Source organism: Muntiacus reevesi, chromosome 4, assembly GCF_963930625.1.
Source record: "Muntiacus reevesi chromosome 4, mMunRee1.1, whole genome shotgun sequence".
NCBI classification, from domain to species: Eukaryota; Metazoa; Chordata; class Mammalia; order Artiodactyla; family Cervidae; genus Muntiacus; species Muntiacus reevesi.
This window is the reverse complement of record NC_089252.1, coordinates 149,014,399-149,028,369: the sequence shown is the minus strand read 5'-3', so window position 1 is coordinate 149,028,369 and position 13,971 is coordinate 149,014,399. Positions and strand designations below refer to the sequence as shown.

Genomic DNA, 13,971 nt, shown 5'->3' with positions numbered 1-13,971 from the left:
TTGAAAGTAATTTAGTCATTAATAGCAACCCACCCCACCCCCACCCTTTACAATCATGGAAACTTCTTACTCAACCATTGAATCTAGAGTAGTTATAATCTAGAGTAGTCAGTGTAAGTATAGAAACATTTGAAACACAAATGTAGATTTAGTGCAGCCCTGACTTTCCCACCGACTCACTCAGAGGAATTGCTAACTCTAAATGGTAAAAAACAACTAGGTTGACTTCATACTTGTCCTGTTTTCACAAAGAAAAATTAAAGCTGTGCACTCAGCATTGCTTTGTTTATCAACAGAGAATTAAAAAGGGAAACTACATGCAACTTTTTTTTTAGATAAAATTATTTTTTCCTCTTGATTTCACTAAATAGGTATAGAAAGTGAAAGTGAAACTGAAGTCGCTCAGTCGTGTCCGACTCTTTGTGACCCCATAGACTGTAGCCTACCAGGCTCCTCAATCCATGGAATTTTCCAGGCACGAGTACTAGAGTGGGCTGCCATTTCCTTCTCCAGGGGAATCTTCCCAACCCAGGGATCGAACCCAGGTCTCCCGCACTGCAGGCAGACGCCTTACCATCTGAGCCAAGCAAAACAAAATCTTATGTTTATCTAATCAAGCAGAAGATTCACTGTCCATAAGGGATGAGTGCTGTCTCTTCTCAGCCTTGGATGATTGACATAACTTCTCCAAGCCTCAGTTTACTTACCTGTAAAATGGGTATAATAGTTCCTTCTTCACTAGGTCGTGAGTATAGAAGAGGCCTTGCACAGGGTAAATGCTCAATGGGTAATAACCATATTCTGCCTCAGACACTGGTCCATGAGGGGTACAAGGATAGGTGAGACCCATTGCTGCCCCCCAGGACTAGGATGTACTGGAGTAGAAAGACACATGGACAGTTAATTATACAATAAGGCAGAAAGTCACTCAGTCGTGTTCGACTCTTTGCAACCCCGTGGACTGTAGCCCTCCAGGCTCCTCTGTCCATGGAATTCCCCTGGCAAGAATACTGGAGTGGGTAGCCATTCCCTTCTCCAGGGGGTCTTCCTAACCCAGAGATCGATCCCTGGTCTCCAGCATTGTAGTCAGATTCTTTACCATCTGAACCACCAGGGAAGCCAGAACCAAGGGCTAAACAGAGGTGTCTGTCAGAGGAAGGGGGGAATTTTTCTCTCTGGGACTAAAGAAGGCTCTCAGACAGAACTGAATCTTAAACTGGGTCTTAAAGAAGGAACAGAATTTCAGGAGAGGACGGGGTTAGGGACCACAATGCTGAGTCACAGAGCAAGCAGGGAACGGGTAAGAAAAAGCCCTCTGGGTATACATGAGCTCTGTAATTCATCCACAAGCTCTGAAAAGATGCTCAGAAGGAAGGATCATCTCCTAGGTTAAAAAACAAAGTCTATAAATGCAAACTGTTGTAGTTAGGTTAGTGTATCAGATGAAAATGAAGATATGAAATTGAGAAATATGAGAAAACATGTATAAAACAAAATCTCTCCTATTTTGAAAAGTTTCAAAGTAAGACACACTTCCTTAAGGATTATCAGAAATCTATGGAAAGTAGAAAAGTTAGCCATAAAATCTAAAAGAGATGAAACTGCTCAGTTTCCTAAAATATAGAGCAACATTCTCATTCCTATTTTCTAAAATTACATCTTTTTTTTTTCTCCTTTTGATTGCCAAGAAACTGTTGAGCTGATCCATATCCAAGTTGTCACTCACTGAAGGATTTTGATGTTTTAGGAATGGTGGAAATGGCCACAGTCATGAAAAATAAAAATGACTTGACCCAAGCATTTTAGAAGCAGAGTTTATTTCCACCAAGTTATTCCCCAGCCAATGTTAAGCATAAATTATATAGCAGTTCTCTGAAAGTGCACAGAAAAATAGACCACCGTCATTCCCATGGATGATCGGTATTTACCTTTGGAAAGATTGTTCAAAGGTCACAGGAGTCTTCTGTGAGGAATTCAGCTACAGTTTGATGGGAGGATAGTGGTATCCAGAGAATTTACAAGTGATAAAAGGCCCACACAGACTAAGTCACCTCTTGCTCCTCCCCTGCCCCACCCCCCTCTAGGAAATCTCACCTGAACTCACCTTATTCTACTCACTAGAACGTCAGGAACTCGAGACAAGTTTGAGATAGCTAAATTTATTCATTTAAAAATATGGTAGACCTTATGCAAAGGCCTTCACATGTGTTCATTTAACCCTCGATTCTAAAAGAAGTCCATTGTAGTATTCCTGTTTTGTAGGTAAGATTTCTTAAGTGCAGAGAGATTACATTATCGCCCCAGGGTCTCAGAGTCTAATGGAGTGGAGCAGGGTTTAAACCCAGGGGGCTGACTCAAGGGCCCACCTTCTCAGCCTCTGTGCTTTAAGGCACCGATTCGGAGTCATCTGCCTACAAATAGTAAGTGATATGGGGACTTTCTCGTTTGTTTCCATCCCAACTAGGACTTTTAGGAGAAGGGTGGCGATTAACAACTAGGCTGGAAAAACAGGTAAACCAGAACTGTGGGGACAAAGGGGGCTTTCTCTTCACCTTACGGGTGGACGCTGAGAGCGTGGATGAATTTACCGAGGGAAAGAATGTTGAAGAAAAGGAGGGAGCCAGTGAGTGGGCCTTGAGAAAGACCGACCTTTGGGGATCGCCAGAGAAAGAGAAACTCGCAAAGGATGCACTGGGGGAGGTGAGACGGGCGGCCACGGTGTCAGACTCGGGCAGGGTCACAGAGGGGAATCTTCCGCAGTGCCCCAGCCCCGGGGAACTGGGAAGGCTATAGATGCGATAAGGCCCAAGAAGCAGCCGCTGAAAGGAACAAGGAAATCGTTGGGGATCTGCTGACAAACGTTTCTTCGCTTTGGTGGAGCTGGAAGCCAAATTTCAAGTAAACGGAGGAGTGAGTGGGAGGTGAGGACCCAGACAGCCAGTTCAAACAACTTTGTAAAAAGTGGCCTTGGAGGGGAAACAAAAGATAGGACCGTCCTGGAGGTGGAGTCAAAGTTTCCTTTCTTTTTTAAAGCGAGAAACTAGAATATGTTTAAGGTTTAAAGAAAGGAGCCAGCCCAGGGAGAGGGAAGAAAACGTGGAATGCACAATTCTCCCCTCTCTGAGGGACCTCCTGAAGCAAAGTGCCCGAGGATGCAGGAGACCGGCTGAGTTGAGGGGTCGCCTTCGCACCGGAGGAGGTACCTCTTGGTCCCTGCAGGAGGGAGGAAGGGAGCTGTGGGTTTGAAGTGTGAGGGAGGGAGCCCGCGCCAGCTGTCCTCAGAGGTTTAGAGTTCTCCGCAGGGGAGGAGGTGTGCTAAGGGTTGAAAGGTGCCTAATGCAAGACTGGTATTGTCCTAGGCCCTTGATGGACGCTGACGTGGATCTTTCATCTTCACTATTATGGAGTGATGTGGGGGGCTGTTACCCCGGTTTGACAACAGAAAATATTGTGGCGCGGGGGGGGGGGGGGGGGGGATGGGGGGGGATGGGGTGGGGGAGGGGGAAGCCATCCCAGAGCACACGGCCGTTCAAGGCCAGAGTCCACTTCTGACTTTGTCCTCTCCTGGAAGTGAAAGCGGGATCACTGGCTTTCAGTGTCTCTCATTCCTGTTCAAGGACTAATCGGTAGAGAATTAGCAAATGTGGTTTAAATAATGGTTCGAGACCAGAATGTGGAAGCTTGTCAATGGCTGTACATGATTGAAACCATATTTTGTTTATTTGAATTGCTTTGATTTTTTTGCTCTGATTTTTTTTTTTTCACTTTAGACTAGTCTTTGGTAAAACACAAGTTTTGTGGGTTTTGTTTGTTTGTTACTTTTTGTTTGTTTAATGGGGCTCTTTGAATAAAGTCTCCATAGTTTATTTCTTGCTTTTATAGACGTTACCTGCCTATCAGGTACTATGAACCTAATAGTGAGGATTTCATGCATAAAGGAGGTTTCCTGCATTTCTTTGTATAGTCCATTGAAAATTTTTTATATTAGACTACTACTATGCGAAAAATATGCTGCCTTAAGGATTTTTAAACTTGGCAATTTTCAAACTCTTCAAATGTGTGTAATTCTTCTGTTGATATTTTATTACAAAAAAAAAAAATCACAAATTAAGTTTGTGGCCCAGTGAAGATGGTATGGATACAAATTTGAATGTGTCCACAGAGATTTTTGCCTCCACAAGGAGAATTTAATGGTTACGTGGAGCCCAGTTTGAAGATCGTTAGTCTAAATTCAATTTTCCATTTATACCATAAGTTTCTGAGATTTTAGCTGTGGTATATAACTAACTCAATAGCCAAGTGAGAAATAATGGGTCCTATGACATATGTGTTGGGATGGGGCAGAGGAGCCATGAGGGTTGTTGGAGGATGTGAGCCAAACTTACAGAATGACAGCTTCACAGACCAAGGTATACAAAGTGTTTTCTATATTTTTTCTGAATTAATGAACTGCAGAGCTAAGGCCTATATTGGACATGAGGTTGGTGGGGGTGGCCAAACTTACAGAATGACAGCTTCACAGACCAAGGTATACAAAGTGTTTTCTATATTTTTTCTGAATTAATGAACTGCAGAGCTAAGGCCTATATTGGACATGAGGTTGGTGGGGGTGGGGCATTAAAATCGGTCTACCCAATGGTTACTATTTGGAAAACAACTTTCTGTTGCTTTATTTATCATAGTATTTCACAGTACTTTCATATAGCTTTAAAAATTTCACCTAAAACCACTTTTTAAAATAATAGGACTGCATGATTTCCATTTTCATGTTTATAGAGGAGTGACTTGCCCCAAATCAAAAGGTCAGTCTCTTGAGAAATCCCCGTCCTCAGAAGAGAAGTTTGAATCTCTTGCTTTTCTTTTCTTTGAAAACTTGACATGATACCAATTTAATTTTTGACAACATTAAATTCCACTTAGAAAACTAAACAAATATCAAGAACTGGTATGCGGTACTGGTGAGTTGACGAAAAATAATTTTATTTGCACCATCTGTTCTATTAACATTTAAGGGAATCTTGGATAGTTCAAACATAGATTTATTTGATCACCAAAAATGCAGTTAGGAGGAAATGATCTATTTAATATGCCTAGTACAATGTTGCATTAAGATGGTTGGTCATGTGCAAGAAACTTCTGAACTAGGTAAAGTACTTCTACAGCTAATCAAGACAGCATCCTAATTGTTAGTGATTTCCTCTGTGATTTAAGACTTCTTCGTAGGGTCTCTGGAGTAACTGGCCTATATAGCTTTGCCACTCTTCCTGTTACCAAAAATCAGTAAGAAAAGAAAAAAGACTAACCTAATTTCTACAACACACTGATTAATAAAAAACCAAATGCTGTGTGTTCGGTTTGTGATAGTTATAAAGCAATAGTCAATGATTTATAAATGATGGTTTATGAAGCCATTAAAAATTAATTATCCCCGAACAGAAATCCAAGCAAGATGCCTCAAAATAATTTATTGTAGCATCAATGGTAGCCATTAATAATGTATATTTCTGTCAGAGCATTAGCCAAAGCCCAAATTTTACTTTAAAAACAGAAAAACATGGAACTACTTACAATTAAAATTTGAGGAATGATCATAAAACTTTTAAAAATCGATTTTAATTTGAGGTTGGACTCACAGATTACACTGATCATCCATTTATCTCCTCCTCCCTCCTCCTTGACTCTTCATACCAGCTTTGATATTTCATTTATATGCATCAGTTCTAAGTGATATTTTTATGTGTCCACTCTCTTACCCATCCTCTTGAAAGAGACTGCATTTTTATATCTATACTCCTTGCACCTAGCATTATATCTAGTTCTCAATAAATTCCTTAATGACGAGTCAATTAATCTATAAAATAGCTGTTAAGTTTTTGCAAGTTTGAAGCAAAGAAAAAATCACTGAACCGATAGTTTTCAAATCTCTTTTTTGTTTCATTTTTATAAATCAAAGGAGCTTTGAAAATGAAACTTGCCAACTTTTTTTTTTTAGGCCAGAGAAGATTCAGCTCTCCAGATTATTCTTCATTCACTCCACCCCCGAAAAAATTACTTTGTTTTTGTTAGGTTTTGTTTTTAATGCTTGACATCTTAGTTTAAATGATTTTTTCCCACGGTCCTGAGGAGGTCTGATTTGTTAATCCTGTTACAGTTGTGACAGGAAGTTTATCAAGAATTTCATGAATTTCCTTTCAGTTTCAGCTTCTAACTGGAATGTTTCTTCCCAGTCACTTCCTCCTCCCTTCTTTCTTACAGTCCAATCTGCATGTTACATTGCAGAAGAACAGCAAGAAATTCTTAGCTGGACATTTTTGCTTGATTTTGGCTCTAAGCCCTTGTAACAATATCTGGGTAGGTAGGTTCACTGGTCAGCATATAAGGCAGCCAGAATTTCTCAAATACTGTGAGGCTCTGAAATCTGTAGAAATTTGTTTTGGTTATTCTAGAACCCAGGTCTTTTAATTTTTGCAGGTCTCTTGCTTGAGATCATGTCTATATCTATTGAATTGGCCAAAAAGTTCCTTCAGGTTTGTCCACAACAGCCTTGGAAAACCCAAAGGAACTTTTTGATCAACCCAACATCTATATCCTCACTTGCAGCCCCCCAGCCCCTAAGATCACATGGATCATCTCCCCTGAGCAGGCAGATAAACAATTACCTGTTGCTGCTGCTGCTCTTGAGTCGCTGAGTTGTGTCTGACTGTGACCCCATGGCTTGTAGCCCGCCAGGTTCCTCAGTCCATGGGATTTCCCAGGCAGGAATACTAGAGTGGGTTGCCGTTCCCTTCTTCACGGGATCTTCCCAACCCAGGAATTGAACCTGAGTCCCCTGCATTGGCAGGCGGATTCTTTACCACTAAGTCACCTGGGAAGCCCAAAGGATTTCCTGTCTATGAAACACTGAAACACTCTTCTTCCATCTCGCCCTCAAATATCTCCCTGACCTGAGCCTGAGCTTTTGGGTTCAGACTGCAGGGGTTCAGCTCTAAGGGCTATCTCCCACAGGGACGGTTTGCCATCAGTAGCTTTAAATCTTCTCTGGTGGGCTTCCTGGTGGCTCAGATGATAAAGAATCCACCCGCAATGCAGGAAACTTGGGTTCAATTCCTGGGTTGGAAAGATCCCCTGGAGAAGAGAACAGCCACCCACTCCAGTATTCTGGTCTGGAGAATTCCATGGACAGAGAAACTTGACAAGCTACAGTCCATGGGGTCAAAAAGAGTTGGACACGGCTGAGTGACTTCACTTCACGTCCATCACTTGAAGATCCTTCTTATCTCACAAATCAGGTAACATTTGCAAAGTATTTGGCATCCATATCTGTTCAAATAACATTAGTTTTGTTTTATTCTAAATCTCACTTGCTTGTCATTTGATCTTTACAGCATGAATAGTGTAACCCTCGTTTACAGATGATTATCCGAGTGTTCTTGAACTTGCTTTACAAATAGTAACTCATATCCACCCTATTTATCAAGACATTGTTCTAACCACTTCTTCAGATCAAATCTCTGAAGTGGGTGCTAAAAGTCCTATTTTACAGATGAGGAAAATCACAGATGAAAAGCATTGTTCTTCACAAATATACTTAAGTGCCTCCATTCTCCACAACTTTTAAGCAGTGAATCTGACTCACATCCATGAGTTCAAGTCCAGGGCACTTCACACTCAGAGAAGGAATATATTGGGCCATGTAAACACAGTACTGCTGAAGGAGACAGCACTCGGTTGTCACATCTGCCACCCTAGGGGAGGGAATTCTAATGGAAAGGAATGGTGTCCTCTACCCCAGGGGACTAGGACAGTATGACCAGAGTCCAACCCAGAGAGGGCACATAGAACTGGGGTAGCGTTTGTTGATGTCACTCAGTCATGTCTAGCTCTTTGCAACCCTATGGACTATAGCATGCCAGGCTTCCCTGTCCTTCACCATCTCCCAGAGTTTGTTCAAACTCATGTTCATTGAGTCGGTGATGCCATCCAGCTATCTCATCCTCTGTCACCCCCTTCTCTTCCTGCCCTCAATCTTTGCCAGCATCAGCATCCTTTCCAATGAGTTGGCTCTTCACATCAGGTGGCCAAAGTATTGGAGCTTCAGTTTCAGCATCAGTCATTCCAATGAATATTCAGGGTTGATTTCCTTTAGGATTGACTGGTTTGATCTTCTTGCTGTCCAAGGGACTCTAAAGAGCCTCCTCCAACACCACAATTTGAAAACATCAATTCTTCAGTTCTCCGCCTTCTTTATGCTCCAACTCTCACATCTGTACACAACTACTGAAAAAACTATAGCTTTGACTATCGGATCTTTGTTGGCAAAGTGATGTCTCTGCTTTTTAATACACTGTCTAGGTTTGTCATAGCTTTTCTTCCAGGGAGCAAGCACGGGAACCCTGAAAACACTGGGAAAAAATTTCACTTTACACTTTGGAGACTTGGGTCTGGGGTAGAGGGGTCCTGTTTGCAAAGATCCCTAAAAGTCCACTGCACCTGCTTATTCTGTTTTCATGGCACTTGAAGGTAGCCGACCTAGAGCCTCTGGCCGCCTCCCGTCCTGGCTCAGGGGGCCTTGGGTCTGCTCCTCCAGATGCTCTGTACACCCCCTCTTCCACATTTCCTTTGTACTCCAACCCTTCTCTGATGATTTCTTCTCTCTCGACTCTCTTCCTCACTGCACACTTGAATCCCAGGGAGCACAGAGGACCAGCCCTGCCTGGCCTAGAAGGTGAAATGGAGTGTCTGCTACACGAAATCCAGGACTGTCATTGTACGCGAGAGGACCCTGGCACCAGAGAGGGCAGGGACTAGCCCAGGGTCACACAGCCAGTCAAAGACAGATACAGATACAAAGGTTCCTCCTGACTGCCCGCCTTCAGTGCCCCATTCTGCCTGCATCTCACTCTGCCTTGGCAGACCTCCAGACCCACATCCTGACCTGGACATGAACAGACACCCTGGCACACTTGTGCACAGACATGATTCCTTATCGCCCCAGCAGCCCAGCTCTGTTTACAAACCAGTTTCACATCCTTTGTTTATTTGTCTATGGGCTTCCCTGGTGGCTCAGATGGTAAAGAATTTGCCTGTTAATGCAGGAGACCTGCGTTTGACCCCTGGGGCAGGAAGGTCCCCTGGAGAAGGAAATGGCAACCAACTCCAGTATTCTTGCCTGGAGAGGAGCCTGGCAGGCTACAGTCCATGGGGTTGCAAGAGTCAGACATGACTGAGCGACTAACACTGTAGCATTCTCAACTTTCTATTACAGTTATCAATGAATATATCTGATCTGCTCCTGAAAGGCAAGACCAGGTTTTACGCATCTTTATATCCCCCATGTGGAGCATTTGTTATTCTTGTGTCCAGCTGTTTGCGACTCCCTGGACTGGAGCCAGAGAAGGCAATGGCACCCCACTCCAGTACTCTTGCCTGGAAAATCCCATGGACGGAGGAGCCTGGTAGGCTGCAGTCCATGGGGTCGCAAAGAGTTGGACACAATTGAGTGACTTCACTTTCACTTTTCACTTTCACGCATTGGGGAAGGAAATGGCAGCCCACTCCAGTGTTCTTGCCTGGAGAATCCCAGGGACGTCGCAGCCTGGTGGGCTGCCGTCTATGGGGTCGCACAGAGTCGGACACGACTGAAGCGACTTAGCAGCAGCAGCAGCAGCAGGACTGGAGCCTGCCAGGTTCCTCTGTCCAAGGGATTTCTCAAGCAAGAATACTTGAGTGGGTTGCCATTTCCTTCTCCGGGGGATCTTCCCTATCCAGGGATGGAACCCATGTCTCCTGCTTGGTGGGTGGATTCTTTACCTTGAGCCACCAGGAGAGCCCCATGTAGAGAGAGCATTTAGTGAGTGCTTAGTAAGTGTGAGTTGGATGAATAAGTGAATATAAACTAGAGAATATGCCTGAGCCTCAGTGGGATTTGGAGTTTAATTATGTTTAATTTTGTTGTACCACAATGAGCAAAATCCTGGTTTTAAGCTTTTTATTTGATAGCAAATGTTTTTGAATGAAGATTCAAATAAGGCAATATTTGTAACTGTTCTTAGGGGAACACTTTTGTATTCTACCCATCTTCATGTTTTTATTTTTGGGCTCATACTCATTTAAAACCACGAGTATAGCTTTTAAAAACCAAATGTGTAATTTATTAATAGCTATCCACCACACCTATTAAAATTTTTTGTAATGCATGATAGCCTACAACTATCAAGCTACAGCAGATTTTAACAACTTCTTTGTAAGTGTGTGAAGGGCGTGCCATGTTCCTCCCCATGTGACACTTAGTAGTATTTTAATGTGTTTCCACCTTTTATTCATTAGTGGATATAGCTGTAAATGGCAGCTTGAGATAAACTAAATCTGAAGTTCTGAAGACAAGTTTCACAACTTTTAATAGCTTATTCAGTGTTCTGGGGAAGAAAACTTTTTCTCTATACTCTTAGGGTTAGTATCTGGCACCCTGTGAATAAAATTACCGTAGGTTAACAGAAAAGGCATACAGTTTTTTAATTAATATCTATGTGCACAACAGTTCACAGAAAAGGAATGGAACTCAAAGTTTTAACTAGACAGACTTGGGCTTATATTACCATTTTAACAGAGAACAAAGGGAATTGTGTTTCAAGGGATAATAAAGTGTGGAGAAGGGGATATATGGGGTTACTAAAGGAAAATAAGGGCTATTTTATTTTAGTAAGGTTTGTTTATGCAGACTCATCTTTGTATTGACAATTCCTTGTCTTCTTTCTTGACTCATCTCTCCTTGGTGGGGGAAGGGTCACCTTCCTCAGAAAATTTATATCTTGCTTTTAGGTACATGAGGGAAGGACAGAGAACTCTTCTATTGAGTCTCATTGACCTTTAGCTCAATATATTTCTTACGCCAAAGCCAATTTCCTTCAAATGAAAAACAAAGAATATTGCAGCTGAAGCACTTGTGAATTATTTCAAATTTTATTTTTTACAAGTCCCATTGATGAGAAACATTAAGTTATTATTAAAATTGATTTTAAGACCATGTAAAATACATTTACAAATAACAGGAGGGGGGAAGCAAGTCACCCATGATCCTACTATCGTATTTAAAGCTGGTTTTGTGTATTTTCTTTCAATGTTATCTATGCATATCTATTGGAGAAGGACATGGCAACCTACTCCAGTATTCTTGCCTAGGGAATTCCCTAGGAGCCTGGTGGGAAGCAGCTTAGCATTCATATCTATTTTACACCATTTCAGTGATATGGCCACATATATGGTATGTAACTTTCTCGGCTAACAGTATATCACGCTCTGTGTTCTTGCTTGATCATCATTCTCATTATTTAACCTCTGCAGAGTTTGCCTAACCATTGTCCACTTGTCAGGCATCCGGGATGTCTCCAGGCGGGTGATGGGGAGTCTTTGGCAGTGGCATCTCCAGCCGGGGAGGGCGGGGCCCTTCCTGGCCATGGGACCTGGGTTTTCTGGGTATTCAAAGTCAAGTCTCAGGCAGAAACTTCCTCTGCGCCAACCAGGGCTTCTGACTCCAGGCTCCCCTCTCTCTGGGCGGAGGGTAGTGGAGCCCCGCCTTTCAGATGCCCCAGGCCAGAGTTCCAGCCCACTCCCGGGGCGGGCCCACCTTCCTGCTTCCGTCCTGCGCGAGGTGGGTCCCTCCCATGCGCTCTCTTCCTTCTATCCTAGCCTTCCGCAGACCCGCTGAGTGAACGGAAGGAGCTAGGCGGTACCGGCGTCATGGTCCACCTTCTGGCCTCCGAAGTGCGGCAGCTGCTCCACAACAAGTTCGTGGTGGTCCTGGGGGACTCGGTCCAGAGGGCTGTGTACAAGGATCTGGTGCTCCTGCTGCAGAAGGACTGCCTGCTCACACCCAGCCAGCTCAAGGCCAAAGGGGAGCACACTTTTGAGCAGGATAAGCTGGTGCGAGGGGGCCAGCTGGGCCGCATGCACAACGGCACCCACTACCGCGAGGTGCGCCAGTTCTGCTCCGGCCAGCACCTGGTGCGCTTCTATTTCCTGACGCGCGTGTACAACGACTACCTGGAGGACGTGCTGGAGGAGCTGCAGGCCGGCGAGCACCACCCGGACCTGGTCATCATGAACTCGTGCCTCTGGGACATCACCAGGTACGAGAAGGACTTCTGGCCTAGTTACCGGCGGAACCTGGAGAGGCTCTTCGGGCAGCTCCGCCAGGTGCTGTCCGAGTCGTGCCTCCTGGTGTGGAACACGGCCATGCCCGTGGGCGACAGAATCACCAACCGCTTCGTCCCGCCCGAGATCCGGTTAGCATCCTCCTCCGTGAAAAGCCGGGTGATCGAAGCCAACTTCTACAGCTCTGCCGAGGCCCAGAAGCACGGCTTCGATGTGCTGGACTTGCACTTCCACTTCCGCCGCCACACGGGGAAGTTCCTGCAGACGGACGGAGTGCACTGGAACGAGCGCGCACACCGCCACCTCTCCCAGCTCCTGCTGGCCCACGTGGCCGACGCCTGGGGCGTAGAGCTGCCCCAGCGAGACCCAGTGGGCAGGTGGATCACGGATGGCCCTGGGAGAGGAAGACCTGGCCGGAGGCTTGAGAGGCAGCCCCTGGTCTACGGAGATCAGCCGGCCTGCCCTCCGCCCAGACCTTTGCCTCTCCCGGGGCGCCAACCCCTGCTCCCCACGCCGTCTCCCCGCCCACCCCTGTTTCCACTGCTGTCCCCGCAACCTCATCCCATCCCCTTTCACCAGGTGATGCCCCCATTCCCATTCTGCCCCCAGGATACCGGTTTTTCTTCAGACCATACTTTCCAATCGGATCAGTTCACCTTTAACTATTTATATTCAGATGTTCCCCCATCTACCCAAACAGAATTTGCTGCCCAAGGTGACTTTCCGTATGGTCCCCAGCCGCCCATGCCCCACTTCCCTCCACCCTGTTATGAGCAACGGGTCCCTGCGGTCCATAGGGGTTTTCCCAGGTACCATCCCCCTGACCCCTACATGCCCTGGAGAAGGCGGCCTAAAACTTCCAAGAGAAGGGCCTCAGCCTATAAAGAGCCAAGACCTCAATAGACTGACTTGGGCCTTCTTCCTCTCGCACATGGACTGAACATGGTCTGCCTCTTCCCAAATAGACTGACCTCCTTCACTGAAGCCTTTTGTCCACTTTTGTTATCAATGATGGCAGGGAAGATCAGTCTGACACATATATGTTGTCCATGGCCTCTTTCTGCACTCCCAGATGCCTGGGAGGTGGCCAGGCATCATTCCTGCCTTCCCTCTCCTTATTCTCTGTCTATTTGTAAATATACAGTTGAAATTAAAAAGTTGTTTTCATAAAAGTCATTGTGGATTTCCTGAGTTTGTATTTAATGATGCCTCTCCCTTCTATTGAACACTTCATAACAGCAGGGACAATATCTACTGTATGGTTATGGCCTCAAAACTACTCAAAATGGAATTTCACCAAAGGGTTTCCATAAAATAGATCTGATTCCTTATAAATAAATGAAATAACTTTTAACTTTTTGTGGTGCTATTTACCAGAGAGTCTCAAAAAATCATGGAATCTTAGAACTGAGAAAACTAAAGACATAAAATTTAACACTTACAAACAAGGAAACTGAGGCCAGGAGCTGAGTGACTTCTTGTAGGTCACCCAGAAAAATCACTTCTCCACTACTCCTTTGTAGTTTATACTAGTTTCAAGTTTATATGAATTTTCAAACTTGATTTATACCACAGCAAACCAAGAAGGGAAGTTTACCAAACACGGTCTTCCTATGGAAGAGATGATGAAAAACCCCTACAGTTCCATAACCAGAGGTTTATTGGCTAGATGTGCAGGTAATTTTTGTATGTCAACCAGAGTGGATGGCATGGTTGTGACTTTCTGATTTCTTGAATAGTCTTTAGTTTGGGACTTGAAAAAACTAAGTTACACTCAGTGGCAATGTGTCATAGAGTAAAACGAGGAGTTGCAAGGCACCA

The 13,971-nt window shown here is 44.4% G+C and overlaps 1 protein-coding gene across 3 annotated transcripts in view; it reads left to right on the top strand.

Moving 5' to 3' along the window:
• Positions 1-13,141, top strand: part of PCED1B (PC-esterase domain containing 1B) — a 126,183-nt gene extending 113,042 nt beyond the window's left edge. Inside the window, exons 1-2 of one of the 3 annotated variants that reach the window (XM_065932160.1) lie at positions 2,782-2,921; positions 11,686-13,141. In XM_065932160.1, coding sequence (XP_065788232.1) covers positions 11,737-13,053 — 1,317 coding nt within the window. In that variant the 5' untranslated portion in view covers positions 2,782-2,921; positions 11,686-11,736 and the 3' untranslated portion in view covers positions 13,054-13,141. Of the gene's footprint in view, positions 1-2,781; positions 2,922-3,084; positions 3,200-11,685 lie in introns of those variants that run through there. The other 2 variants (XM_065932159.1, XM_065932158.1) reach the window with 2 other exon arrangements.
• Positions 13,142-13,971: the final 830 nt, after the last annotated feature.